General features: G+C 58.5%; 5 protein-coding genes across 5 annotated transcripts; 4 read left to right on the top strand and 1 right to left on the bottom strand.

Annotated features, from left to right (window-relative positions):
* Positions 1–225: 225 nt before the first annotated feature.
* Positions 226–5737, top strand: BESB_081330 (protein disulfide-isomerase domain-containing protein; the record flags this gene model as incomplete). Its single annotated transcript, XM_029366483.1, has 8 exons — positions 226–885; positions 1460–1664; positions 2122–2306; positions 2867–3149; positions 3588–3755; positions 3988–4241; positions 4670–5092; positions 5294–5737. 8 exons carry the CDS (start codon positions 226–228, stop codon positions 5735–5737), a joined length of 2622 nt encoding a protein of 873 aa, XP_029216943.1.
* A 287-nt stretch (positions 5738–6024) lies between these two features.
* On the top strand, positions 6025–7531 carry BESB_081320 (protein disulfide-isomerase domain-containing protein; the record flags this gene model as incomplete). The annotated part of the gene is made up of 3 exons (XM_029366482.1): positions 6025–6447; positions 6621–7037; positions 7211–7531. The coding sequence occupies 3 exons, from the start codon at positions 6025–6027 to the stop codon at positions 7529–7531; spliced, it is 1161 nt and encodes a 386-aa protein (XP_029216942.1).
* A 3482-nt stretch (positions 7532–11013) lies between these two features.
* BESB_081310 (uncharacterized protein) lies at positions 11014–13863 on the top strand (the record flags this gene model as incomplete). The annotated part of the gene is made up of 2 exons (XM_029366481.1): positions 11014–11964; positions 12463–13863. The coding sequence occupies 2 exons, from the start codon at positions 11014–11016 to the stop codon at positions 13861–13863; spliced, it is 2352 nt and encodes a 783-aa protein (XP_029216941.1).
* Positions 13864–16585: 2722 nt separating this feature from the next.
* On the bottom strand, positions 16586–19206 carry BESB_081300 (ribosomal protein RPL23A; the record flags this gene model as incomplete). The annotated part of the gene is made up of 4 exons (XM_029366480.1): positions 16586–16934; positions 17703–17823; positions 18495–18576; positions 19120–19206. 4 exons carry the CDS (start codon positions 19204–19206, stop codon positions 16586–16588), a joined length of 639 nt encoding a protein of 212 aa, XP_029216940.1.
* Positions 19207–19785: 579 nt separating this feature from the next.
* Positions 19786–24225, top strand: BESB_081290 (peptidyl-prolyl isomerase; the record flags this gene model as incomplete). Its single annotated transcript, XM_029366479.1, has 7 exons — positions 19786–20010; positions 20567–20621; positions 21355–21431; positions 21843–21948; positions 22621–22819; positions 23372–23465; positions 24133–24225. The coding sequence occupies 7 exons, from the start codon at positions 19786–19788 to the stop codon at positions 24223–24225; spliced, it is 849 nt and encodes a 282-aa protein (XP_029216939.1).
* Between the last annotated feature and the right edge of the window lie 407 nt (positions 24226–24632).

The raw sequence follows: 24632 nt of genomic DNA, 5'->3' as shown, positions 1-24632 counted from the left end.
GAATCAGGTGCGGTGCCTTTGCGTCCAGCGCCCGCAGGCCACGATCCGTCCCCGAGTTTTTCTTTTTCTCTGGCGTTCTAGGTCTCCTGTCTTTCTGGATGTGAGGGCGGGGTCTCCTTCGCGCATCATCGTCCGCCGCGCAGTGCCCGCGCCTCTCCCGTGTGTTTGTTTCGTTTCTCCAGCGCCTTCTCCGCTTCTCTCCTCTTGCGCGCGCATTCGTCAACCATGACCGGGGCGCGGAGCAAGCCGGTTTCAGGCGGGGGGGGGCCTGTGGCTTCAGGCTCCGCGCTTCGCCGCCGTCCGGGTTTTTCCTCGTTTCTGCCGCTGCGCGTGCGAGCCTTTGCCAGTCGCGTGCAACGCTACTTCAGTCTGAAGTCGCTCTCTGTGTTTGTTGTCGTCCTCGGCGTGTTTTACTACCTCGGTCAGCAAAGGCTCTTGACCGTCTCGCACTTCTCTTTCCTGACCTCGGGTCTGGGGCTGCACTCCGCATTCAACGTGCCCGTGCGGCACTTTTCGTTTTCTCTCCACTCCGACAAGCGTCCCATCGCCGAGGCAGAGAAGCGCGCAGTCGCCGGCGCAGACTTCAAGGTCTCATGGAGCACCGAGCCCAGTCTGCCAGTCGGCGCGAGGATCACGACGCACGTAGTCAGCAAGAAGAACGGCGACTTCCTGCTGCGCTTCCGCGTCCTCGACAGCATCCCGGCTGGATACACGCTCAAAGCCAAGGCACTGTACACGGGAAAAAACTTCGAAAAAGCGATCGTCGACCCCCTCGTGGTTCGGATCCCTGGACCAGTTCTCGCCCCTACATGCGCCTGCCCGGCCGCTGCGTCCGCGTGGAAAGAAGCGCTGCAGTGCCCGGAGACCTTCACGCAGCTCGAACGAGTAAGGCGACCACCAGTTCGCTCGCCGCGTAGAAAAAGAGACGCTCCAAAAGGACCTCGCTCACATGCCCGTACCTCCAGGAGCGTATCCGTGTGTGTACACAGTGGAACGTTCGCGCGTGTATATATCTGTAGATAGGTGGGAGGGCGTGAACCGGCGATGAGAGGACCTACGCGCCCCTAGGGCGGGTGGCAAGAGGTCCCTCACGCCGTAAACATATGAGTTTCTAAGGTGGCATGATCGTGGGTGCGAGTCTGCTTATGAATATATATATATATATATTTATATATATATGCTCGAGGGAGACGCTTCGTGTCTGCGCGGGTTTCTGTAGGCATGCATACACGCGTGTTGTCGGATCCCGCGCAGCTCCAGCTTACCTGCACATGCAGCGTATGCGCGTCGGTCATTCGACACTGAAGACGGTCTTTTGCTCTATTCAGCCGAGGCGTCCCGCTCTCTGCTTCTTGCAGAGACTCTGCAGCAGAATCAGTATACACATGCTCGTTTGGTTGCTGTCACAAGAGTTGACGCGCCCCACGGTCGCTCTGTCTCGGATTTTTTATCTGCGCAGGATTTCGCGAAATTTCCGGTGATCGACCTGGAGCGGCTGCGCAAGGAAGGCCCGGCGTTCGCGGAGCCCAACACGCTGAAGACGGTCATCCACTATGTAGTCAAAGACAACCAAATCTTCCGGCGGCACTTCGGTCCTCTCCCCGGCTTCCAGTACTTCATCGATCTCGTCCTGAGCTACCTGGTCGCAGCTGTCCAGCTTCCCGGTAACGCAAGCACTCGGCAGAAACGACGCCGGACCCGAGCTTCACTCGCGCGAAAAGTGCTCTTCTCACACATGCCAGAGCGAGGTTTCTGCCCCAGGGACGGTTGGAAAAGCTTCTCGACTCCCGTAGCTCAGCTGGCTGGCACACTATGTTTTCAAACACGCCATCTCTGGGTAATATGTCCGTCTGCATCCGCATTTTTTTTTTCTGGATAGCTGTGCGTGCGTGAAGTGTCTGTGAGGAGTTTGTGGCCTCTAGGCGAGCGGCAACTTTCGACTTAGGCTTACTCCCGCCCTCTCGCTGCAGAGGTGTCCACGAGGCGGGCTCGTGGTTTTGTCTCCTGGCGGCTCCAGTCATTTGTACGGGCAGCATCGGCAGCTACTGTCTCCAGCTGCTTGGGAAAGAGGCCGTCTTCATGTGCCTCAGCCCCGTGGCGCTGTGCTCCTCTGTGCGACAGATGTCGAGTTCTTCGTGAATCTGGGTGACTGGCCTCTGGAGAAGCGCCAGTCCCCCGACGCACTGCCGCTCTTCTCCTGGTCGGGCTCCGAGGACTCCTCGGACATCATTCTCCCGCAGTGGGACGTCTCCAAGACCAGCACGCTGGGCCTCGGCAAGGCTTATCCGGATCTGCTGAGCATGCAAGTACGCAGCAGCAACGGCGCGAGTGACACCGAGCAACGGCGGCCTCGTGAGGAGACGCGCCCCTTGAGAGGGATGTGAAGCTGCCAGGGGTGGCGGGTCGAGTTCAGCTGGAGGCTCCGACGCGCGGCGTCTCTCCGCGCGGCTCGGCGTCCCTCCGCGCGGCTCGGCGTCCCTCCGCGCGGCTCGGCGTCTGTCGGGTTTCTCGTTGTGGGGCACTTTGATGGCGTCAGAGCGTTGGTGGGTGAGCGGTGATTCCGCTTCTTTGTGACGACTCCGCCGGAACTTTCCAGCTGGCGTCGCGCCCGCAGAGGCGAGTCGGGCGACTGCTCGCCGAGGGAGGCTTTCAGAGCTTACGTGAGCTTGAAATCTGAGGTCGCTCAGGAGCTCTGCTGTCCTTCTGTGGGCGCGAATGTGTGGCGGCCCTGAGTGGCTTCTGCGTGGCGCAGTCGTTTCTGCTCGTGCGCGTTTCCTCCCGTTTGTGTCCGCCGCACGTCTCGCGACGGAAACTTTGTCTCTATTCTCTCTTTTGCTGTCCGTGCGTCGCTTTTTCCCCGCCGCAGGAGAACTCTGGGCTGCCGCTCTCTGAGCGCATCGCGAAGGCGGTGTTCAGAGGCCGCGACAGCAACGAGATTCGCGTGAAGTTGGCAGAGCTGGCTCGGCAGCACCCCGATTTGCTGGACGTGGCCATCACGAGCTGGGAGAAAGACGAGCACGCCGAGCAGGAAAAAAAACTAGGCGGCGGATACCGTTCCCGCATCCCACTAGAAAAATTTGGAGACTACAAGTACCAGCTCTTGGTCGACGGCAGCGTCGCTGCCTACAGAACGCCTTACCTCCTCATGAGTAAGGAGCGGAGTGGAGGAAGCGAGGCGAGAGGACATTGATAGGAGCCCGAAAACTTAGACCGAGGCAGCTCGAATCGGGTGTAGTGCCGCGCGACCCCAGTGGTGTCTGCGCCCGTGCAACGGTGAGATAGAGAGAACCCGACGCGGCTTCAGATTTCTAGATGGCGAACGTACCGTAGGAGCGTCCTGCGAATTAGCAGTGTGGTGTGCGTGGGATGTTCTGTTGCAGGGCTCGGTTCCTTTTTTCCCATGTGGGCCTTGGTCCTGCATGCGTCCTTTCGGCATCAGGCATGTCTCCTTTAGTGGATGCCTTTCGCGTCGATCCTTCAATCTAATGGCTGTGTGTTCAGTGTGGCTGTAACTCTGCGTCTTTTTCGCTCCAGTGGGTTGTATCGTTGGTCTGAGCTCCATGCGTGTCGTGCGTCATCCGACACAGCGGGAAGTCTGTCACTGAAGCACGACTCGCCGTACTACGAGTGGTTCTACGCCGACTTGAAGCCCGGCGTCCACTACCTGCCGTTCAAGCGTGATCTCTCTGACCTCGTCGAGCAACTGAAGTGGGCGGAGGCGCACCCTGAAGACGCGCAGGCGATCGCGGACCGTGGTGAGTTGCCTGACGGGTTCGCGAGGGACGTGCCGCACCTGTGAACTCCTGCAGGCCCCAAGAACTGAAGGGGAATGGGAAGAAACGCAGTTTACTGCGTCCGATGCAAGGGGGGCGGGCAGTGGGCCTTGCTCCTTGACTGCGAGTTCTGTCTGTATCGGTGTCGCCACACCCGTGGCTCGTTCCCTCATTCGCCCGCCGACTGCGCTCGTGCGTGGGCTTCTGCTCTCAGCGCGCAAGTACGCTCAAGAGAATCTGACCCCTGAGAAGATCTTCTGCTACTACTTCAAGGCTTTCGAGACCTACGCAGCTCGACAGAAGGGAACTCCCACGGTCACAGAGGACATGGCCAAAGTGGAGCCTCCGGCGAGCGACGCAACCTGCGCGTGCGACTCGAAACACCCGCAGGAAGCGAAGAAGATCTCTTACCCAGTTGTTCCCCTGACCACCAGCAATATTGCTAAAGTCCTGGGAGATGCCCAGACGGTAAGCAACGTCCTCCCGCATGACAGGGGCGATCCAGGCTAGCGCGCGAACCCTCTCTTGCCTTTGGTAGGGCCTCGTACTGCTTATGTGACGACGTAGAGATCCACACTAGTCGGCGTGTGTCTGCATACATGCATGAGATCTGTATCTGCACTACTCGTTGCGGCGGCCTATCGCTTGACCTCGCGTCTGAGGCCGCCATGCCGAAGTGGTGCGATTCAGCCAGCGGCATTTGTGTATCAGAGGCGAGCTTCGTTGCCGTGTTGGAGGTTGCTTTCCAAGACGCGCGCTCTCGAAGGCCGACGCTCGCGGACATCAGCCTGTGTGTGTGGCGAAGGGAGGGCGCGGCTGTATTTGCGTGTTTCCTTTGTTTCTAGCGTATGATTCAAAGTGGTGTTTCCTCGGGTCCTTTCTCTCGTTTTTTGCAGGACGTCGTGATCGTCTCATATTCGTCGTTCTGCAACCGCAGCGCATCCTTCATGCCTAAGTACTTGAAGGCCGCGCAAGCGTTTGCTGCGAAGAAGGCGCCCGTTCTGTTCGCAGCGGCGGATGGCAACACCAATACCTTTGCACCTCCTCACAGGTTCTGTAATTACGCGTCGCAGCCAAGAGTTATTTTCGTGCCACAGGGCAAAGGACAAACCGGCGAAGACGTGCAGGTCATGGAGGACCCTCTCACCGTGTTCAACACAGTGGCCTTCGTAGCGAAGCATGTGGCGCCGGAGTTCCGCCCAACTGTTCCTGAAGATCCCCCGGAGCTTATGTCGCAGCCGGTCCCCACAGACAACTCCAAGCCCGTCAAGATTGTCGTCGGCGCGACTTTTGACAGCTTTGTGCTGGACAGCGACAAGGTAGGAGGCGCGGGGGCGGAGGGGGGGCTCCAGCGCCCCCAAGTGCGAGATCGTGCCAGCTTCACAGAAAAGGGATGCGGAGAGCCGCCAAACTGGTGAAGCGCCGGCGTCCCGCGTGCGGGGCGGCTTTGAGACCCCGGAGACTCTCCTGTCAGCTTTCTCCATGCGACACAGGGGCTGCGGCCTTTGGGTTGCCCTCAGGATGTGCTTCTCGAGGTCTACGCGCCTTGGTGCGGACACTGCAAAAGCCTGAAGCCGACCTACGAGGAGTTTGCGAAGCTGGTGTCTCAGTCTCCGTCCGCGTCCAAGTCTCTCGTCGTCGCCAAGATGAACGGGACAGAAAACGCGACCCGGCACAAGCAGTTCTCGTGGACTTCCTACCCCACAATCTGGTTGATCAAAGCCGGCTCCAGAACGCCGACGCCGTTCACGGGTCCGCGGACGCTCAGGGGCTTTTACGATTTCATTCTGAAGCATGGAAGCAACCAGTCGCTCAGCATCGACGGCATTCCACCGCCGGAGCCCGAGTTTCCCTCCGGCCCCAGTGCCGCTGCAGAAGTCACCGCCGCCAACTTCGAGCAACTCGTCCTCCACAGCGCCAAGGTAGGCGCGCCGGTCCTCGACGCACATGAGAAAGGTTCTTGAGGTACCAGTTCTCTCCCTTAGTGATACGGGCATATTCCACCACCAGTCGACTTGCGCTGCACTACGCAGCGACGCACCGCCGCGACGGGCCCTCCGTTGGCCACGTCGTGCACATGACGGCGGCTGCTCGCCTGAGAAGACGGTTTTCCACGCCGCGGCTCAAGGGCATATAAACACACACAGACCTAGGCAAATTTTGGCGTTTTTTTCATGGGCAGTGAAGCTTTCGCCAAGGCGCAACTGCGCACCCCTCAATTTTTGAGCATTGTCATGCATCTGCTTTGTGAATGCAGGACGTTCTTCTGGAGGTATACGCGCCGTGGTGTGGCCACTGCCGCCGCCTTCAGCCAGTTTATGAAGCCTTTGCTACCCACGTCTCAAAATCGCGTGCCGCAGCGCAGAATTTGCTCGTTGCAAAAATGAACGGACCTGACCATAAACTCACGCAACCCCACTTCCAGGTCACGAGCTATCCCACGATCTGGTTCATCAAAAAGGGAAGCGGAAAGCCTATCAAGCACACCGGAGGGCGGTCGGCGAGGGACTTGCTCAAGTTTGTCCAGGAGCATGCGACGTCGAAGATTGAGATCGACCTGCCCGCGGAGGAGCCGGAGAAACCTGCGTCACAGCCCGTGCCTTCTGAGAACAACGGGCCTGTCAAGGTGATCGTGAGGGACACGTTCGATTCCGAGGTGCTGAAGAGTGACAAGGTGAGGCCCGGGGCGCGAGCATGGGTCACGGCTCTGCCCAGTTAATTTGTTTTGCCGCTCGATCTGATAGGTTTCCACGTGTTTCTGTGCGCGTTTCTACGTGGCTATCCGAGCTTTTTTGTGTGCAAGGCGAGTTATGTGAGTGTCTGTTTTTTGGCGGCGTCGCTGTGCAGGATGTGTTGCTCGAGGTGTATGCCCCGTGGTGCGGCCACTGCAAGAAGCTGGAGCCCGTGTACGAGGCGTTCGCTCAACACGCCGCGAAGTCACCGAGCGCAGCGAAGAATCTGGTTGTGGCGAAGATGGATGGAACGCAAAACAAGCTCGACAGTGCGGATTTTCAGTGGAGTGGGTTTCCTACGATCTGGTTCATCAAAAAGGGAAGCGGAAAGCCTATCAAGCACATCGGAGGGCGGTCGGCGAGGGACTTGCTCAAGTTTGTCCAGGAGCATGCGACGTCGAAGATTGAGATCGACCTGCCCGCGGAGGAGCCGGAGAAACCTGCGTCACAGCCCGTGCCTTCTGAGAACAACGGGCCTGTCAAGGTGATCGTGAGGGACACGTTCGAGTCCGAGGTGCTGAAGAGTGACAAGGTGAGGCCCGGGGCGCGGGCATGGGTCACGGCTCTGCCCAGTTAATTTGTTTTGCCGCTCGATCTGATAGGTTTCCACGTGTTTCTGTGCGCGTTTCTACGTGGCTATCCGAGCTTTTTTGTGTGCAAGGCGAGTTATGTGAGTGTCTGTTTTTTGGCGGCGTCGCTGTGCAGGATGTGTTGCTCGAGGTGTATGCCCCGTGGTGCGGCCACTGCAAGAAGCTGGAGCCCGTGTACGAGGCGTTCGCTCAACACGCCGCGAAGTCACCGAGCGCAGCGAAGAATCTGGTTGTGGCGAAGATGGATGGAACGCAAAACAAGCTCGACAGTGCGGATTTCCAATGGAAGGGCTACCCCACAGTATGGTTTGTGAAGAAGGGCTCGGATAAACCCATCGTATTTTCGGGTGAACGCACAGTCGACGGGCTGAAGAAGTTCGTGTCGGAACACTCAACAGAAAGGGGGATTTTTGATTCCGCGCATGACGAGTTGTGATATCGGGTGTAATGGCTGTTTGTCTCATCCGGTGTTACAATCCATGTGGCTACGGAGGGCTGTAGTTCCGGGGGACTAACGTCAGCATCACCACTATATTCGGAGAATGTTATGTGTGGAATCCTTCATTACTTTATTTTAATGACTTCTCCTTGAGGCTTATTGTTTAGCCGTCACTTTTTTTTGACATTCTGCCAAGCTCTGACATTTGACTGTATTCTTCGCTTCCTTTGCTTTCGGGCCCAGGTGCGTTCCGCTCTCTGAGTCTCGCTTGTACCGTCGGCGGAATCTCTGACGTGCGAGAGATACTGAGAAACGACGGCAGTTTCCCGCGTGAACGTAGCTGAGTCTTGGGGTTAACTGCCGGGGTACAGATAGTCAGACAATATCGTCAAGTGCACTATCAAACCCAATGAGCTTGTGTTCAGTTGGTCACACCGGCACTCGTTTTCCTCCGAATGCAATTTCGGAAGAGCAGTACGGTTTTCCGGGCCACCATCGTGAGAGGCGCCTCATAGAAATTAGTTTGCGGTAACGTCAGACGAGGCCGCTTCCCTCCGAATGGAAAAGGCAGAACCACTAACTCGCTTCTCCTGTGCCGTGGAGACAAGCCCTCTACAAGATCTGGATGAACCATGCGAGTACGGCAACAGCGTACCAAAATATCGTGCCCAGGTTAAAGCGGCTTTTTTCTAGGATAGCGACACTGGCGGCTACTGAGGCATCGGCAGACTGGCCGCCGTTATGCCTTGTTATATATACATGTATAACATGAAAAGGACAAGATGAGCTGGAAAACGCCGGGGGTCAGCTAGTAGGCTACCGGAACAGTCCTGCACAAGGCATCCAAGTTTAAGCCCACGACAAGGGGTCCATAACCGGACCAACTCATTTTCGAGGTATGCGAGTAGCATACGCCTTCCCAAGTTGCTCTTCGGGAGCAACGAGTTGCATGGTTACATTTTGCCAGCTCATCTTCCACCAGGCGTTCCGTACATTAGCATGAATGAGCCACCACCCATAAACTGATGGTCAACCATTTGGGTTGGGCCAACTATGCCGGAGTCTGCGACCCCGGCCGCATTCGTAGGCTGATGCGAGTGTGCCTGTATAATTCCCGTGCTTCTCTTTGGAACTCGTGGATTTAACAGCAGGACACCGAACAGAATCATGCAGCAAGCAGATAGTCTGCGAGCCGGGGGGCGTGCAAGTCTAGCACGGGGAGAGCGTTTTTCGTCTCCACCCGCACATAAAACTTGTAGGAAGCTTAATACGGAAATGTGGAAAAAAAACGCACGCTGCACGATTGAAATTTCTCTTGCTTTCTCGCGAAGGAACGTACACGAGGCACTTCGCGTCATCCGCGAGTCGCCGAAGTCGCCACTAAGGCGCGGATAGTTGTCTATGCAAGCATCTAGCAGAAGCACTTCGTGAGTGCGATAGCCTTCCTGGGGGAACAAATAGGGTAAATTCCGTTCTATAGCTTCCAAAATAAAATAAGTTTGGTTCGACAGCGGTATGCTGTGTACCTACACAAGAATTTCTCGGGGGTCTGCTTTGGCTTCGTGTGCAGCCCCTCCAGTACGGTGTCGGAGTGCGGAGATACCGCCTTCCCAAGATGCTAATGTTACGGGAGAGTGGTGTGTGAAGCGCCTGAATTTTATGCGGAGGAAATCAAGTTACGTGGCTGTTAACTGTTCGTTTCCTGCTTTACCGTCAGGGGTCAACCGAGAACCGAATAGCCCGGGATGACTCGTCTGTTCGAGGAGTCATGTGCGAATGCCACGAGTTGGCGGCGGGCAGCAGCCCGCAGCGGGTTTTTTTCCCAAACGCCTTTCATTTCCGTCAAAGGCGGCAGAGCGCCCGCCGTCCTCAGTTCGTCTGCCGTCCCTCCGCAGCGAAACCGACCCGGCTGGCGTTGCGAGTGAATCATGTCGGCGCCGCGCGAGCGGGAGACAGCCAACCGCATCAGCAGCGCGGGAGACCGGATGTGCGGATGGCGCCGATTCTCTGTGCTCGGCACGAGCGGCTCGGGGTTCCGTGAGCGCCCATTCCGTTCATCTGGCGGCTCTGAGTGGAATTCGGGGGTCGAGGACGAGGGAGGGGGCCGGCGCGCAACGTCGTTCCGAGCACAGCGCGGTTCTGCGTGTCTAAAGGGCTCTGGCGAAACCGGGGAGCGTGGATTCCAGAATCCATTGATGATGCGAAACGGGCGTTGAACCCGGTTTTTCCTTTAAACTCTACGAAAGTGCTTGCGACCGTTTCGTTCTTCGGTCTCTGTTGGCCGCCTGGACCGCTTTCCTCTGGCAAGGAGGAGGAGGAGGACGTGTGCCCGTTCCGTCTGGTGACGACCGACCGCCGCCCCTCATATGTATCATCGAGGGTGTGCGTGCGCATCTCAGCACGTCTTCAAAAAGTGTGTTAGGCTTCCCGACGTCCCCTTCAGAAGCGTAGGAAATTTCTCCTTGTTTCCGGGGAAGCACAGCGTTCGTTTTCTCGCGTGTTTCGTCCGTCGGCGTTTCTGTTGGCCGCGCGCTCCGCTCCGCCACCCACAGTAGACACGAAGCAGGCGCCCTCCAGGTCTCATCCATTTTTGAAAACACAGTGTAGAGGGAGGAGGGTGACGTTGTGCGAGGGCTTTTCTTTTTTATCGACCAAAAAAGCCTTAATTCGTCTCACGCAGAAGTAGCAATGATGCCTTCGGCGTGAAACTAAAAGTGATTCGTCCACAAAAAAAGGTATCACTCCTCTCGGGTCTATTCATTGGACAACGAGACATGTCATGCATTTCCCGAACAATTCGTTCACCACACCCCAGGCAGGATTCCGAACGTCTCATGCCTTCTACGTGCTGCAGTGGACGGGGATCGTCCCGAACTCCACGAATTCCCGTATACTGCGTAGTGGATAGGTTGGCCTCTTCCTTCCGGGGTTTCTGGTCTAGCCACCTGTTCCTTGCGGTGGTGCCTCTCCAGCTGTCGTTTTCCTCTCGGAATTTCGAGGACTGGCAGGCTTGTTTGGTCGCTTGCCACGACTCTGAAGCTTGATTTCAAGCGCCCTTTCAGGAGTCTAGCTAGAGATGCTCCTGTAATCCCAAGCTCTAGCGGGTTCGGCGATTGCCCCCTGTTGTAGACTTTCTCCCTGGAGTACTACCCGAAAAACATCTCCCTTTAGCGTCGCAGGCACATATTCTCGCAGAGCTTCGCTCTCCGCGTCTTCTGTAGCCGCAGTGATCGCTGCCGCACTCCTTCCTGTGTTCCATTTCCCAAGATTCCTCGCCTTTTCTGGCGAACTTACTTCGCTCAGACGCTCCAGAAGATTCGAGGCCCGGCGCCGAGAGCTCTCCGCTGGTGTCTTGCTGCTTCCTCGTCAAACCCCGCGCAGCCCCTGTCCCACCCACCGCTATCCCCCTCCTCCCCCCCCTCCTCCTCCGCGACAAAGTTTCTCATCGTCCGCAGCTCTTTGTGTTGCCTTGCGGGTGCATGTTGGAGTCTTTCCGCGGTGCTTCTGCCATGCCCGTCGCGGCCTTCACCGATGGCGCCGTCGTCGCGGCGGCCGGTCTGTCTTCGCGGAGTGCGTCAGGTTCATACAGACCCAGCCCAGCGCGTTTGTCGAATCCCGCTGCTGCGGCATTGGAAGACATTTCTCACGGGCGAGCCACGGGCGCTCTGTTGCCGCGATCTTTTTCCACTCCACTGGACAGCGAGGACGACGCATTGCTGCCGGCGCTCGCCTTTGACTATCGACGAACTGTGTCTGACCTGCCGCTCGCGCGGCGGACGAAGCACAGGAGCGCGCCAGAGCCGTTCTCCGCGCCTCTTCTCGCCCCAGCTTCGCTGGCCAGTGTCGACGACGAGGCCGCTGGCAGCGAGGCCACGACGGCTGTTGGGTCCTCCGCGCCGAGCCCTGTCGGCCGTCACGAGCTCCGACTCAAGTCCTCAGAGATGGAACGCGCTGCGCTTTGCACGCTCGTCTCCGCAGCGGCAGCCTGCCGCCACGAAGAAGAGGGGCGCGCGGCAGACGGCGGCTTCGCGGCCTCTTCGCTGCCTCTCGCCTCGAAAGAAACAGACGGACGCGACCTGCCTTCTTCGCCGTCGCGTGCGTATGAGGACAGCCACGCATGCACAGCGCCTGCGAACCTCGAAGCGGAGGAGCCGTTTCGAGTGGCGAGACCCGATGCGGCGGCGGAAGAAGGCCAGGCAGTCAGCTACCATCGCGCCACAGGCGCCTTGCTCCTACCTATTCCCACGCGGCGGAGACCTTTCTTCGAGCAGGACACAGACAGAAATGGAGGATCTGCGAGTGATTCCGGGCTGGAAATCCTTCCCCGGTCGAGGAGAACTCTGCGGCGAGCGTCTGACCGCGACGGCGAGTCCACCAGCCATCGGCAACTGGCGAAACGCGTGTCTTTTGGAAGTCCGCTTTCCGTCGAGGTAAGGCAAAAAGCTCAGAAGCGAAGGCCCTCGCGAGCAGGACCTGCAGAGTGCCTGTAGAGAGGAAACTCAGACGCGACGCGTGGAGTGCTGTGTGTAACGTGAGAGGCCCTTTCGGCACCATAAACTGTCTTCCCCGCGTTCACAGAGGCAGTCATCTGTCGAGTGCCGAAACAGACTTCAAATGGGGGGAGGCCCTCTCGTTAGGCTCGTTTCGCGCTTCTCGAGACACCTCGCCCCGTGCCGTTTTCGCTTTCGTGGCATTGACGTCCGCACGCGAACAGGGACGCGTCCTCATGGGATTTGCGGCTGTGGCGGGGTCAGACAGTCCATATGCCTGCAATCCAATATCCACGCACTCGCGTGAGCTCCCTCGGAGGCCCCCCTTCCCTCCCTCCCCCCGGAGTCGGGTCAGCTGCATGGTTTTTTGTCGAGTCTGCATGTGTCGCTGGACGCTCGTGAACGCGCAAGCTAGATTTCTTGCGTGCGTGTGTGTAGGTTCACCAGTATTCCTACGCAGACGGTTGTCGGTCGAGTGGCGGCAGCGCGATGAGCGGGAGCAGCCGAGACAGCTCAAACAGCAGCCTGAGTTCTCTGTCGTCTCCACCGTCTTCGCAGTCTCTGCTGTCGCAGGGCGCAACGGTTGAGGCGGCCGCTTCAAGTTCGTCCTCGAGCTGCGAAGGCGCTCCTTCGCAGCGCCGTTGCTTGTCTCCATCGCCCTCTGCGGCAGTGGACGCTTATGGCCGCCCGTCTGCCTTCTCGGGAAGCGGCGGGATGGCTAACGTGCTTTCGCCGCGGTTAGATGATTTGTCTGACGGCGAGACTGGCTGTGTGACGCGGCGCCACAAGGACTTGAGTGCATCAGGGCGCGGTCTCTTTCCTCCTTCGTTTGGTTTTTTTGGAGCCGCAAGCAGCCCTGAGTCGGAGAGCAGCCAGGCGCCCGCTTTTCTGTCTCCGCCTATGCAAGCTCAGTCCCCGCCGGCGCACCTCACGGGCGACTCAGCGAGTTCGCCAGCACTGCATCCGCAGTCACCGAGGCACTGTGCACTGCAGCAGAGTGCCCTGCCTTCTGCGTCGCCGTCTGTCTCCTCTCCGTCGACCCGTCCGCTCTACTCGTCGCCGAAGCGCTGCCACATGCACATGACTCGCTCTGCGACCGACTGCGGCGCGCCGCGGTGTCTCCCAGTCGCTTCGTCGTGCCCCTTTTGCGAGCGGGATCGCTGTGGGGCGTCGCCGCCGCTGACTCTCGAGCTGCTAAGGACGCCCTGCGATACATGGGTCGGGGCGGACTCAGACGCGCGGAAAAAGAAGAGAGAGACCAAACCGGCAAGTTCCGCACACCTCGAGACGCTCGAACACACGCAGGAGGAGGACCCCGTGTGGTTGTTCAGAGAGATGCGACCTCGTCGACTAGACGGCTCCGAGGCACAGAGATCTGCCCACCACAACTCCAGGGCGTGTATCTCGCTCTCTCCTGTGCTGCCGCTTGATCGTAGCTTCCCGGCGCAGGCATCCCGTTCCATGTCTTTTCCCTCTGCGGCCGGTCGCCGTCAGGCCCCCAGCGAGGAGACACGCCGGATTTCAGGTGAAGAGGAGGCGAGCGGAGATCCCTGCGGCGTTCAGCTGTCGGCTCGGTCTTGTTCCCTCCCTCTCTTGCTGCCGACGTCTATTTCGCAGCTCTTTCCCTCGCCGCAGAGAGCGGCGGGAGTTCAACTCGCCTCGTTGGATGAGAAGGCGGCGGCGGACGGCGCCTTGCGCCTGCCGAGCTGTGAGGGCCCGTCCGTGTGCCAAGCAGAAAACAAAATCGAGCATCTGTCAGCGAAGGACTGTGGGGCCTCTTCAGAGTTCCTCATGGATCTGAAGCTGCCGTGCTGCACAGATAGTCCTGTCATGATGTAGGAAGATAGTCCTGCGATGCGGAGGGGGGGGGGGGGGGGGGGGGGGGGGGGGGGAGCGTCTCCGAATGTCCGCCGCCGTGGCGTGCTAGAACGCGCTGAACTCTCTGGGCGAAGAGTGCAACGGTGTGGAGAAAAGAGGGTCGAAGGTCGCCCTGGCGTCTGCCTGCCTCCCTCCGTCGGCAGGGACGGGGCTTCTACCGACCCCAGGGGCGGCGCGGCAAGCTGCATGCGCGCCACGCAGGTGAAAGGCGGGTCCAGACACGGAGTCGAGGGGGGCTGAGCACATGAGGTGTTGAGTCCCGATCGTCGGCTTCGTTTGCTTGTTCTGTATACTCGTTCCGGGGGGGCTGGCTCACTACTGAGGTCTGCAGATGAAACGGCAGCGTGGAGAGCCGCCTCGGGAACTCGATTTCTTGTTTAAGTGCAGTCTTCTCTGCGATGTGAAGCGGAATAGCAACCAGATATCAGTTCAGTGGCGAGACGGCATTTGAGAGAGGGAGACAGATAGACAAGGCGGAGAGTCCAGCTGTGACTTCTCCGTGGGGGTATAAGATTGTTTTAAGGGGCCCTGGCGGCCCGCGAGAAAAAGTGTCAAGACAGGTTCATCTGGGAAGAGAAACAGGAAAGAATTGGTTTTTGTCCGATTTGTGAGTCAACACCAGAGTCGTAAAGGCAGTCGTCTTTCGCGGTGACCTATGTTTGTCTCCTCAGTGGAAACCTGTTTGGTATTGGGCGGTGGTGAATAGAGCGAAGTGTGAAATAGCGTTTCCTGTTCAACAAAGCGCTCTGAACTGTGTCTTTTTTTTTCACCTCAAAGTCGCGAGCTATGCCATCCCCCGGCGAACTTGCATAAAAAATGCAGATGCGATTGGGCGGTGTAACAACTGGCACGCAGACGCCAGATGCCGTTCACAGTCTCCTGGATGGGACTAAACGGTTGTAGCAAGCGAACTGGATCAGGTGATTACTATTCACCATTATCTCGGATATCAATGCGAGCCGCTGATGACACGTGTGAGGAAACCATGTCGTGAAAAGCACAAGGTACTTCCTTTAGTACATCAGGGAAAAGCAAGCGAACGCATTTCTAGCGCAGACACATTGAGAGAGCGGCTGTCTGTGAACAGGAAGGCTCTAGGACTAAAGATTATGGAACAGTGTCATTTTCGTCGCTGATGCAAGCGCCGCGGTGTCGGCTGGATCACAGGAACGCCCAGCAGTCTGGAGAGATCATGTCACCTGCGTGTTGAAGGGCGTTTGCCGGAAGCGCGGAGTGCGGCCGCTCGAGCTACGAGAAGACATGGACTCTCACTCGTAGAGATGAAAACGCGAGTAGAGACAGCGTATCTTATGAGTGACCACCAGATGCCGAAGTTCAGCGCTTCTGTTTTGTACGACCTAGCCATTTTCTTGTTGTGAAGATATACTCGTGGCGAGGGCAGACACAGTGCGCGTATCGCAATGTTACTCTGATGTGGATACCTGGGTATACACTGAGAACCTGCGTAAGTAAGAGTTCGAAAGGATGGCCCCGGAGATTCGCTGGGGACTGAGAGAGCTAAAGCAAAGCTGTTTAAAGTCTTCTGACAGAAGACAAGCATGCGGAGCTTCTGCGTGCTGGCGCCAAGGATACTCTCTCACTAGACTAACTGTCCAAATACTTAATTAAATCTAATGATTATTCGTTATATGATGCAAAGTCGATAGGTCACTGTCAAATAGCAGCATAGGCCTGAAGTGTCGCAGGAGCTCTTTTTCCGTTGTGTCGGCGTATCACCCGCAGTCCAGCACGAGGCAACGCAGATGCGGTTTGCGCCACCTAACGAAGCGGGGCCGAGTCGGCTGTTGCCCAAAAAAGCTGCAGATCCTCAGGCACTTTCACTTTTCATTAACTGAAACTGTCCTGCACACATTACGAGATGGCGGACGCGGAAATTCGGTGCGCGGTCTCTGACACCGCCGTTACGAGGCCCCTTTATCTCTCGTACAAAGCTCTGGCGCTGCGTTTCGCTAGGGCGCAGCCTGTCTCACCGGAGGTCTGTCTGCACTTCCCCTGCGCCAGCCAGCAGAGGCACAGCGCGTCTCGGTGTGCTCAAGAGGTGCGAAGCATGCTGAGATGTAACACCGTCTACTTAATCAGTTCCCAGTGACGAGATCGGTCACCCGCTCGTTTGTAGGACTTTGCTCTCGCCCCATGTCCCACCATCTCCGTGAAGAGCTCTACTCGAAAACCGCTGGCTGGTTTCCGGTTTCGCACAGCCTGCTTCCCGTAAGTTCGAGGCCCTGTGGAGCCTGGAGTGCCCCTGTGTGTGACTTTCTGTAACACCAGGGATGAGTTCTGCTGTCCTGCCTGCTCCATCGTCTCCGCGGTCGCGCGCGCTCTCTCGCATGCAGCGCAACCGAGACGCTCACTGCGAACTACCTTGAGAGAGATGGCGTCTCTAGGGGTGTCGAGTCGTCCAGTTTCCTGCAGAAACGGCGGAAAGTCACCCGGGGGTCGCGCCTCGAGCCCGGTCGGAAGGGCGGGGCTTTTTTCCATCGATACATCTTAATTTACGAGGTGCAAGACGACCGTAGAGGCTGAGTTTTCAAGAGAAAAGCGGGAAGACGCGAAGGAAGTCCTCGTCTTTTCTTCTCGAAAAAAGAAGGCACATCCTCGACGAAACAAGAGAAGGGCAGAAGACAATGGACATGGTGACGTGCCTTGTTTGCCTGAAAAACGTTTAGATGATACCGATCTTGTTCGCCACATCCAGGGCGTCGAAGTCAGAAGTCAAGCGCACATACGCCTTCTTCAGTCCATCGGGACGGATGAGCGTGTTGACGCGTTGGGCGTTTACGTCGTAGAGCTCCTTGACGGCCTGCTTGATCTGGCGCTTGTTGCTACGCGGATCCACGAGGAACACCAGTGTGTTCGTCTCTTCGATCTTCTTCATCGCGGACTCCGTCGTCAACGGCTGGCGAACAATCGTGTACTTGTCGGTCTTGGACAGCTTCGGGAAGGTGCACGTGGCAACGTCCGACGAGCGACGAGCAACCTTCGGCTGGCGGCTCTTCCGGAGGGTGTGGGGCCTACGACGACGAACACCGCACGCAACTCGCCCCTGTGCGACAGAAACGCCTGCGGACTGCCCTCTTCCACAGCACGCCCAAAAACAGGCAAAGAGACAAACGCAGGAAAAAAAAGGGGGGGGGGGGACGGGCAGGGCAGGAGGGGGAGGGGAGTGAAGAACCAGGGGTTTCGAGCGACCCGAGACCACTCGTAAGGAAGACGCCAAGTGACTGCATGCACGAGCTTTCCGGGCATGCGGCCGGATGCCACGGAACCGACAGAGAGGGCAAGAGGCAGCACTCGAGAGACCCTGCCCATACCCCCCCCCTCCCGCCCCCCACCCCGGCACAACGTTTTGATTCTCCTCGATTATAAAGATCCAGTCAATTGTCTGGATGTCGACTGACAGCAGAGAGGCGGTGTTAGAATCCCTCGTCTGTTAATTTCATCCGTTTGATCTGGGCGCCATACAATCTGGTGCCGAGGTGTAGAGAGAAGCACCGGCACCCGCGAAAAAGCGCCAAAACTAGAAAAAACGCGTCCTGCACTACCACGTGCGCGTGTTTCCAAGCAAGATAACTACCAAATTCAGAACAGGGACCACATCCGCCGAGCGTGTGTTGCGCTCCGCACTCCCGTCTCAGCGCACACGCCAGCAGAGAGACCGATAGACGCTTCTTGTTCGCGCGCAGAACCGCGAAGTCGCCAGAAATGCCGGCGACGTGTCACCCGCCTCGGAGTTTACCACGCCCCGCATCTCCCAGGGCCTCCAACGAAGATCTCCTCACCTGAAGAAGTGCACATTCGTGCGGACGCGAGCCTTCTTGAAGCTGTTGGCGCACTTCAAGCCCTTGGCGGCTTGCTGCGCCTTCTTCACCTTCCCTGCCGCCTTCGCGCCCGAGGACGCAGCTGAGAAAACAGACCCAAACAACGAAGACTCGCTATTACGTGAAGAACCTAGCCACGGAAACGCGGAAACGCTTCCACCTCCAGCACTTGAACACGCTCCACACATACACATTTATACGTGTAAAATGTATATGCATACACCGCCGGCCCCAGATATATTTCACAACTCCGGCTGTGCATGTGACTGCCAACGGCCTCTTGCAGCACGCGAAGAAGGACGGCAGTGGATGCTCCGCGACGAATGCGCATGCGATGGCATCAGACAAACATGCACTTCGAACGGGGACCCAAGCGTCCGCGACAGCAAAAACGGCGCACGAGCGGCAGAGACGGTGGAAAATTTCCAGCCCTCCACGCATGCTCAGGAATCTTGAGGAAGAAGACTGGTCATGAGCGCATCGGCGCAGACAAATCACAACGATCCTTCTCGAAACGAGCATTTACTCTCCCCTCCCCCTGCAGCGGGTCGACAGAACGCCCACGCAGCTGTTCCGGCGACGGGCTTCGTCTGCCGGAGAGAAGCAAGAAAATCGCTCAGGGTCCCGCGACTCAGAAGAAAGTCGATATCAGCACAAACAAAGAGAAAATTCAAAATAATCCTCGAGCGCATGTGGGGTTTCGGGTGCCGCGTGGCCTTGCGCGTTGCTCCAAAACGTGTCGCGTCTTCTGACCTGCTTTCGGCGCCATGGTGTTGGATTGGAGAGAGGAAGAAGGGCGGAAGGAGAAGGAAGAATGTTTCTCTTTCCAGAAGTCCTGCTATCAGGAAAAAAAAACACAGGCCGACAGCGAGCGCGCCTTACTGCCTGCGAAGGACTCTACGAGAAAAACATGCATGGGAACCCCCCGATCTTCTCTCACTACACAGTAGCCAACCCCACATACGATGGTACAAACCGCGCGCCTCTACCCTGGAAACATGCACAGCCCTCGCCGGTTCTTCGCGCGACTTGAAATATTCAGGGCCTCCCCGCCTTATAGACGGCGAACACCATGACTCATGTTGGCTCGCCCGGCGCCGCAGCCACGCAGCACCACCAGGCAAGCAGACACCACGCAGGAAACGAGGAAACGCGACGGAATCACGTAGACATGAGCCGGACACAATGCCCCGCCAACCTGGCCTGAGCGAAAAACTTTAATTCACACCGTGAACCTGTCACGCGACCGACCTCTGGCTCGGTTGCGCATGCAGAGCGACAGCCGAAGGTTGTTTGGGAGTCTCCGAGGCGAAGGCGACACCAAACGAGTTTAATCTCCTCTTTTTTCCACGGAGGAACGCCGATCTCCTTTCCTCACCTCTTTCAAGCCATCTTCACCTCCAGAACCGGTGCTCATTACGGAGTCTCTCGTGCCTGACTCCGCCAAGGGTCGGCAACGTTGCATGCGCGCATGCAGCCAGATGTGCAAGAAATAAAACGCAAGATATAGTCTTTGTCTGTATACCCATGTGCGGCGGAGATGTCAGCTGTCGGCGTGTCGATGTTATGCTAGGCCTGTGAGCGCTTTGATTGGCTGTGTGTCTGCGAGGGCCTGAAGCCGAGATGCAGGCCGCCGCGGGCCCTTTGGCTTGAGTTTCAGTTGTCGCCCCGCTCGTCCGGACGCCGCTTTTCGTTTTTCCCCGCCTTCTGAGGTAGAGGAGTATCTTTAGCCCCCTGGCGAGCACGTGCCCGCCGCCAACGTGCCCCGTCTGCTCTCTGCTGCCCGCGCACAGACGTGTTCGCGGCATCATCCATTGCCTCTCCCCGTGCTCTTGCGGAGCCAAAGAGTGAGGAGAGGGGACTGGGCACGGTAGGAGAGGGCGAGGATTTCGCGAGGATGGTGTTAGAGGCGCCTGAGCGCCATTTCAGCCACAGCGCTGCGCGTTTCGCCCTTCTTCTGCTTCTTGCGGCTTGACATCGACGCCTCGGACCCTCCGAGCACCCCTGCAGCAGCGGGATCTCTCCTTTTTTTGTCTTCGCAACGATGCCTCGCGCGCGCCTCCCTGCGCTCTCCTCTGTCTCGCGGCCCTCGGCGGCGCCCTCTCCCTTCGCGAGCCGACAGGCGCCGCCGTCTGGTCTGGCTTCGCTTTCCGCTTCCCCCGCGGGCGCTTCGCCGTCGGAGGACGGCAGGCGTGCCTTCCTGCCGAACCCTCTCGTCCACCTCGACGTGGCGATCGGAGGCCGAGACGCGGGGCGAATGGTCTTTCAGGTGAGGACGGCGAGGCGTGCGCCGCAGGGATGCCGCCGCAGCTCTTGCGTGCTGCGCGTGCGCAGCCACCCAGCAGCACGACGAGAGGCCACGGCCTCGAGCGACGCACAAAAAACGGGCGCGCCGGACGTGGCAAGTGACGCGCCGACCGCGAGGAAGGAACCAGGACGCGTCCGGCTTTCAAGCGAAAAAGCTGCTCGAGTCTGCGCGGCTCAGACGCCCACCAGTTTTTTGGGAACCCTGCGAGAAGCGGCGCTGGCAGCAGTCCCCAGAGGCGTCGCCGCTGACGCCCCCGCAGGCCGGAGGGGTTTCGTGCGAATCGACAGGGCGAGCTTCTAGCGGCAGGACGGGCTAGTGCTTCAGATGCGTGCGCCCAGGGCGCCTCAGACGCCTGTCTTGTGCGGAGACGAGTTCGTTGCCGCGGCCTCGCGTGTGTTTTTCTTCTCTCGGGACTCGTTTTGAGTTGCACCGTCTCTCTTGTTTCATCGCTGTGTCTGAGTCTTTCCTCGTTTCGTCTCAGCGCCAGCGGTCCCTGTGTGCGAGGTCTTGTCCGCAGTTGTTCGCAGACACGCATCCGATAACGGCGGAGAATTTCAGATGTCTTTGCACTGGTAAGTTGCGCGAGGGCCTGACTGAGAACGTCTCGGCGGCCTCTTCGCCTTTGAGCAGTCTGACTCGATACGTGACGCAGCGGTCTGTTTGAGGCAGTGCGCTTCCCAAACGAGTTGAAGGCGCGGATCGCGAGGCAGTGCAGGGCGGCTGCGTCGCTTTCCAGAGGCCGCGCCGGGAGGCAGCTGGCGCTCCGCGTCAGGTTGAAAATTTTTTACTGAAGCCTCGCTGGACGAAGACTGACCCTTTCTGCGACCCGTGCACAATTCGTTTCGCCTCTCTGTCTCTGTCGCCACATCGCGTGTAGAGAGGCCGGGTGCCGCAGCACACGCGCGCTCCTGTCCTGCGACTCTCGGATAGTCTTCTAGGTATTCGCTATGTAGGCACATAGTGTCTCTGTTCAACGCACGCCCGGCACAAGGCCGAGACTAGCGCTTTCCCTTGCGACGCGGAGACTCCAGCCGCCACCAAGGGAGATGCTCGTCGCATCCATAGGCTTCCCCGCGGCGGGGTAGATGGCCTGAGCCCGTCGAAAGACCTGCGCGTGGGCAAGTGTGTGCCAGCCGTAGCACGCCTCTGTCACGCGCGGGCCGGCGGCTGAGCGGTTTCGCCGAAGATGCTTCGCCAACGCCTGCTGCCCTGCATGTAGCTGTGTGCTATTCTCCGACCCCCTCCGCCGCCCGCGGGCAACGTCGGTCGCTCACTCACCTCGTGCGTTTTGTTCCTCTGTTGTAGGCGAGACGGGGCTCGGATACTGGATGCGGCCGCGGTGGTTTAAGAGCACGCCTTTCCACCGAATTATTCCGGGCTTTGTAAGTCCAGGGTTTAAGGGCGACTGGTGTACATGAAGCATTCGAGTCGTTCTATCTCCGAGGGCGTTGCTAGCAAAAGCGCAGGGCAGACTCCACGTATTTTTGTCACCGCGGTAACGTCTGGGCGAGCGGGACAGGCTGCCGCGTGGAGTCATTGCGCTTCCCGAACAAGCTAAAGGCGCGGATCGCGACGGCGGGCAGAGGCGGCTGCAGCTCTCTCCAGAGTCTGCGCCCGGAGGCAGATGGCGCATCGCTTCAGTTTCGCTCTCTCTTTTCGCTTCCTTTTTCCCGCTTCACTGGAGGGACGTGGTCTTTCGTTTTCTTGTTGGCGGCTGACGCGGCAGACGCCTGGCAAACCGATCGACAGCGATGTGCGTGAGAAGCGGTGGGTCGTGCGTTTGTTTGCTGTAGATGTGCCAGGGAGGAGACATCCACCGCGGCGACGGCCGCGGAGGGGAGAGTATCTACGGCCAGTTCTTTCGCGACGAGCGATTTCTGTACAAGCACTCCAAGAGAGGTAACCAATCCAGCCGAGAGCCCGGAGTCCGCGAGACACGATCTGGAAGGGGGCACGAGGAAAGGGGGGGGAGTGGGGAGGGGTGCGAGAAGGATAGGAGGGGGGGCCGCTCCGCTGCGACTGCGGAGACCGCCCTTAACATCGCAAGCCCTGCGAAATTCTCTCGCCTGTCTATGGTGACGCGTTGTGTTTCCGACGAGTCCTTCTTTCCGCTGTGCTCTGCGGATCGCGAAGTCGAGGATTCAGCCGGTGCCCGGCGAAACGCCAAGCAAAAGACGTCGGCTGTGTTGTCGGGACGCGTGGCGTGGACGGAAATCCTGCGTCCCTCGAGGTCCGTCGCCCGGCTTGCTTCCTCGCCTTAGGCGCTTGTGCGAAGCCGCCGAAAAAGACTTGTCCCTATGGGCGTTCTCGCGCCCTGCAGGGGTCAGTCTCGTTGTGAGTGGGGGCGCGCTCGTCCCGTTCTGTGTCTCTCGGGAGCTCGTTTGTGGAGCCCCAGGGTTCGTGCGGGCCTCCGTCCGCCATCGCCGTCTGCGCCACAAGGGTCCGCGCCGTCACTTTGTGCCACACGCCGGATTCTCGAATCTTTGCGCGTTCTGGCCGCGCCGCCTCTCTCTCTTTCGCTTCCTGAGATGCGGTCGAGCCTTGACACTGCGTCTGTCTCTGCGCATGCAGGCCTGCTGTCCATGGCAAAGGCACGGAGACAGCACACAAACAACAGCCAGTTCTTCATCACGTTTGGCGCATGCCCGTGGCTAGATGGCGAGCACGTTGTGTTCGGGCAGCTGCAGTCTGGCGGCGACGTGCTGGACGAGATCGAGGCCCAGGGCACACCTGGCGGCTGGAGAAAGAGGCCCGTAGAAATCTGGAACTGGTGAGGAGGAACGAGGAACCTGAAGGGGACGGGCGAAGTAGATTGCGTCTCTTGCTTTCCCCGTGCGTTTTCGAGTGGCGGTCCCGGTACGCGTTTTGCTGCGGCTGTTGCCTTTCCGGCGCCATGTTTCTAGTAGCCCCAGCCTGAAAGAGTAGCGTCTCCTAGCAAAGGTGCGACAGGGAACCTTCTGCGCGGCGTGGTCACGAGGAGGCGACGCCGCACTTTCTGCGTCCTGCATGGATGTCACGTTCACGCGGCAGCCCGCCAGCTCTGGTCTGCTTGTCCGTTGTCGCATCTTCCCGCGCCGCTGAGAGGCGGAGGCGGAAGCCTCGGCTTCTGCCTCGGCCTGTGCTGATGGACGTGCGGCCCCGGGGATCGCCACTTTTCTCCTTTGTGGACCACGCTTGTCGCGGGTGAATGCGTATGCACACACTTGAAGAATGGACGCTCCCGCACGTGTAGACATGTCCGCGCCCCCGCATCTACGGCACGCGCGCTCCGATCCAGTTGTGCTGACTGCTGAACGCTGTGTGCCTGTTGGCTTCTCTTCAGTGGCGAGTTGCTCCTCAACACGCTGCGCGAGATCCCCTCGGAGGCGGCAGCTGCTGCTCGGCATCGAGACATGCTCAAGGATCTTGTTATTGATGTAAGCATACATGCATGTCCTTTTTCGCCTCAGTGCAGAAACGCACCTCTACATCGAGCGGGGCACCTTTTGTCTGTATTATCCTCGTTGTCCTCGAGTGCATCCGCACGCGCGTGGCCGTAAAGGTGCCTCCTCCCGCAGCAGCGAACGGGTTTTCTTCTTGTCGCATGCTGAAGCTTCGGTCCGACGCCTTGTACTATCCACAAGACACCAGGAACCGGGCATGCATGAAGACCGCTATATGCCCTGCACACAGTCTGGCGAGAGGCGGGCCACCCGGGCAGCGTCGGGGCTCGCGACCGGACAGACCAGTGAGGGGTGTTCACTGGTCTGTCCGGTCGCATGCCACCACGATTCGTCAGCGGTTCAAATTCGTTGCGCTGGAACGGGAGCGGAGGGAATCCAGGGGACGGCGTGGCCTAGGTTTAAGAAGCCAGAGTCTGCACGTAGTGTGCCTCCTGGCACGTGCTGATCTTAGTGAGGTGGGGGGACCACGTGCTTCAAGGGATTGCGAGATGGAGTTGGGCTGAGTACCCTGGCAGGCCTGCAGTTCTCTTCGAACCCCGCTACACAGATGTGGCAGGCGCGTTGTTTCTAACTATCCAACGCGATCTACTTTTTGCTACTACCATTAGTGAACTCTTTTGCTTTCGTTCTCTCTGCACAGGCAACCGAGCGACCAGAGAAGCTGTACGAGCCTAAAGAGCAGGTGACGCCGATCCCCGACGACGTATATATCAAGGCGCGTCGGGGTTTCTAACGGTCACCTCTTTGTTTCACTTGAACAGGCCCGAAGGACGTGGCACGGCTGTGAAATCTGCCGGGCTCCTTCCGCATGCTTTAAAAACTTTACAGACACACAATTACCACACTTCAACTCTATTTTGTAGGCGAAGCTAGACTCGGGTCGAGTACACAGGGTCTTCTAGCTCTGCACGTGCGGAAGGCTGCAGCAGCTACAAAATGTCAAGCCTTGCCCAAACTGCGACGCTGACACTCTTCGGTTTGCTATATGATAGCCCGATAGAGCGCTTTCTGGATGTCTTCAGGCACGTTTATTGGCTAAGGGGGCCTCACATAGACAATCTCTAAAGCGGATTTGATAAATTCTTTTACCAGCGCGCGCTGCTGCTTTTTGAAGACTACACGCAAGGCGAGAGAAAAGAA

The sequence above is a fragment of the Besnoitia besnoiti genome, chromosome VIII (assembly GCF_002563875.1).
Source record: "Besnoitia besnoiti strain Bb-Ger1 chromosome VIII, whole genome shotgun sequence".
NCBI classification, from domain to species: Eukaryota; Apicomplexa; class Conoidasida; order Eucoccidiorida; family Sarcocystidae; genus Besnoitia; species Besnoitia besnoiti.
The sequence above is the reverse complement of the archived record's forward strand: the minus strand, read 5'-3'. Positions and strand labels throughout refer to the sequence as shown.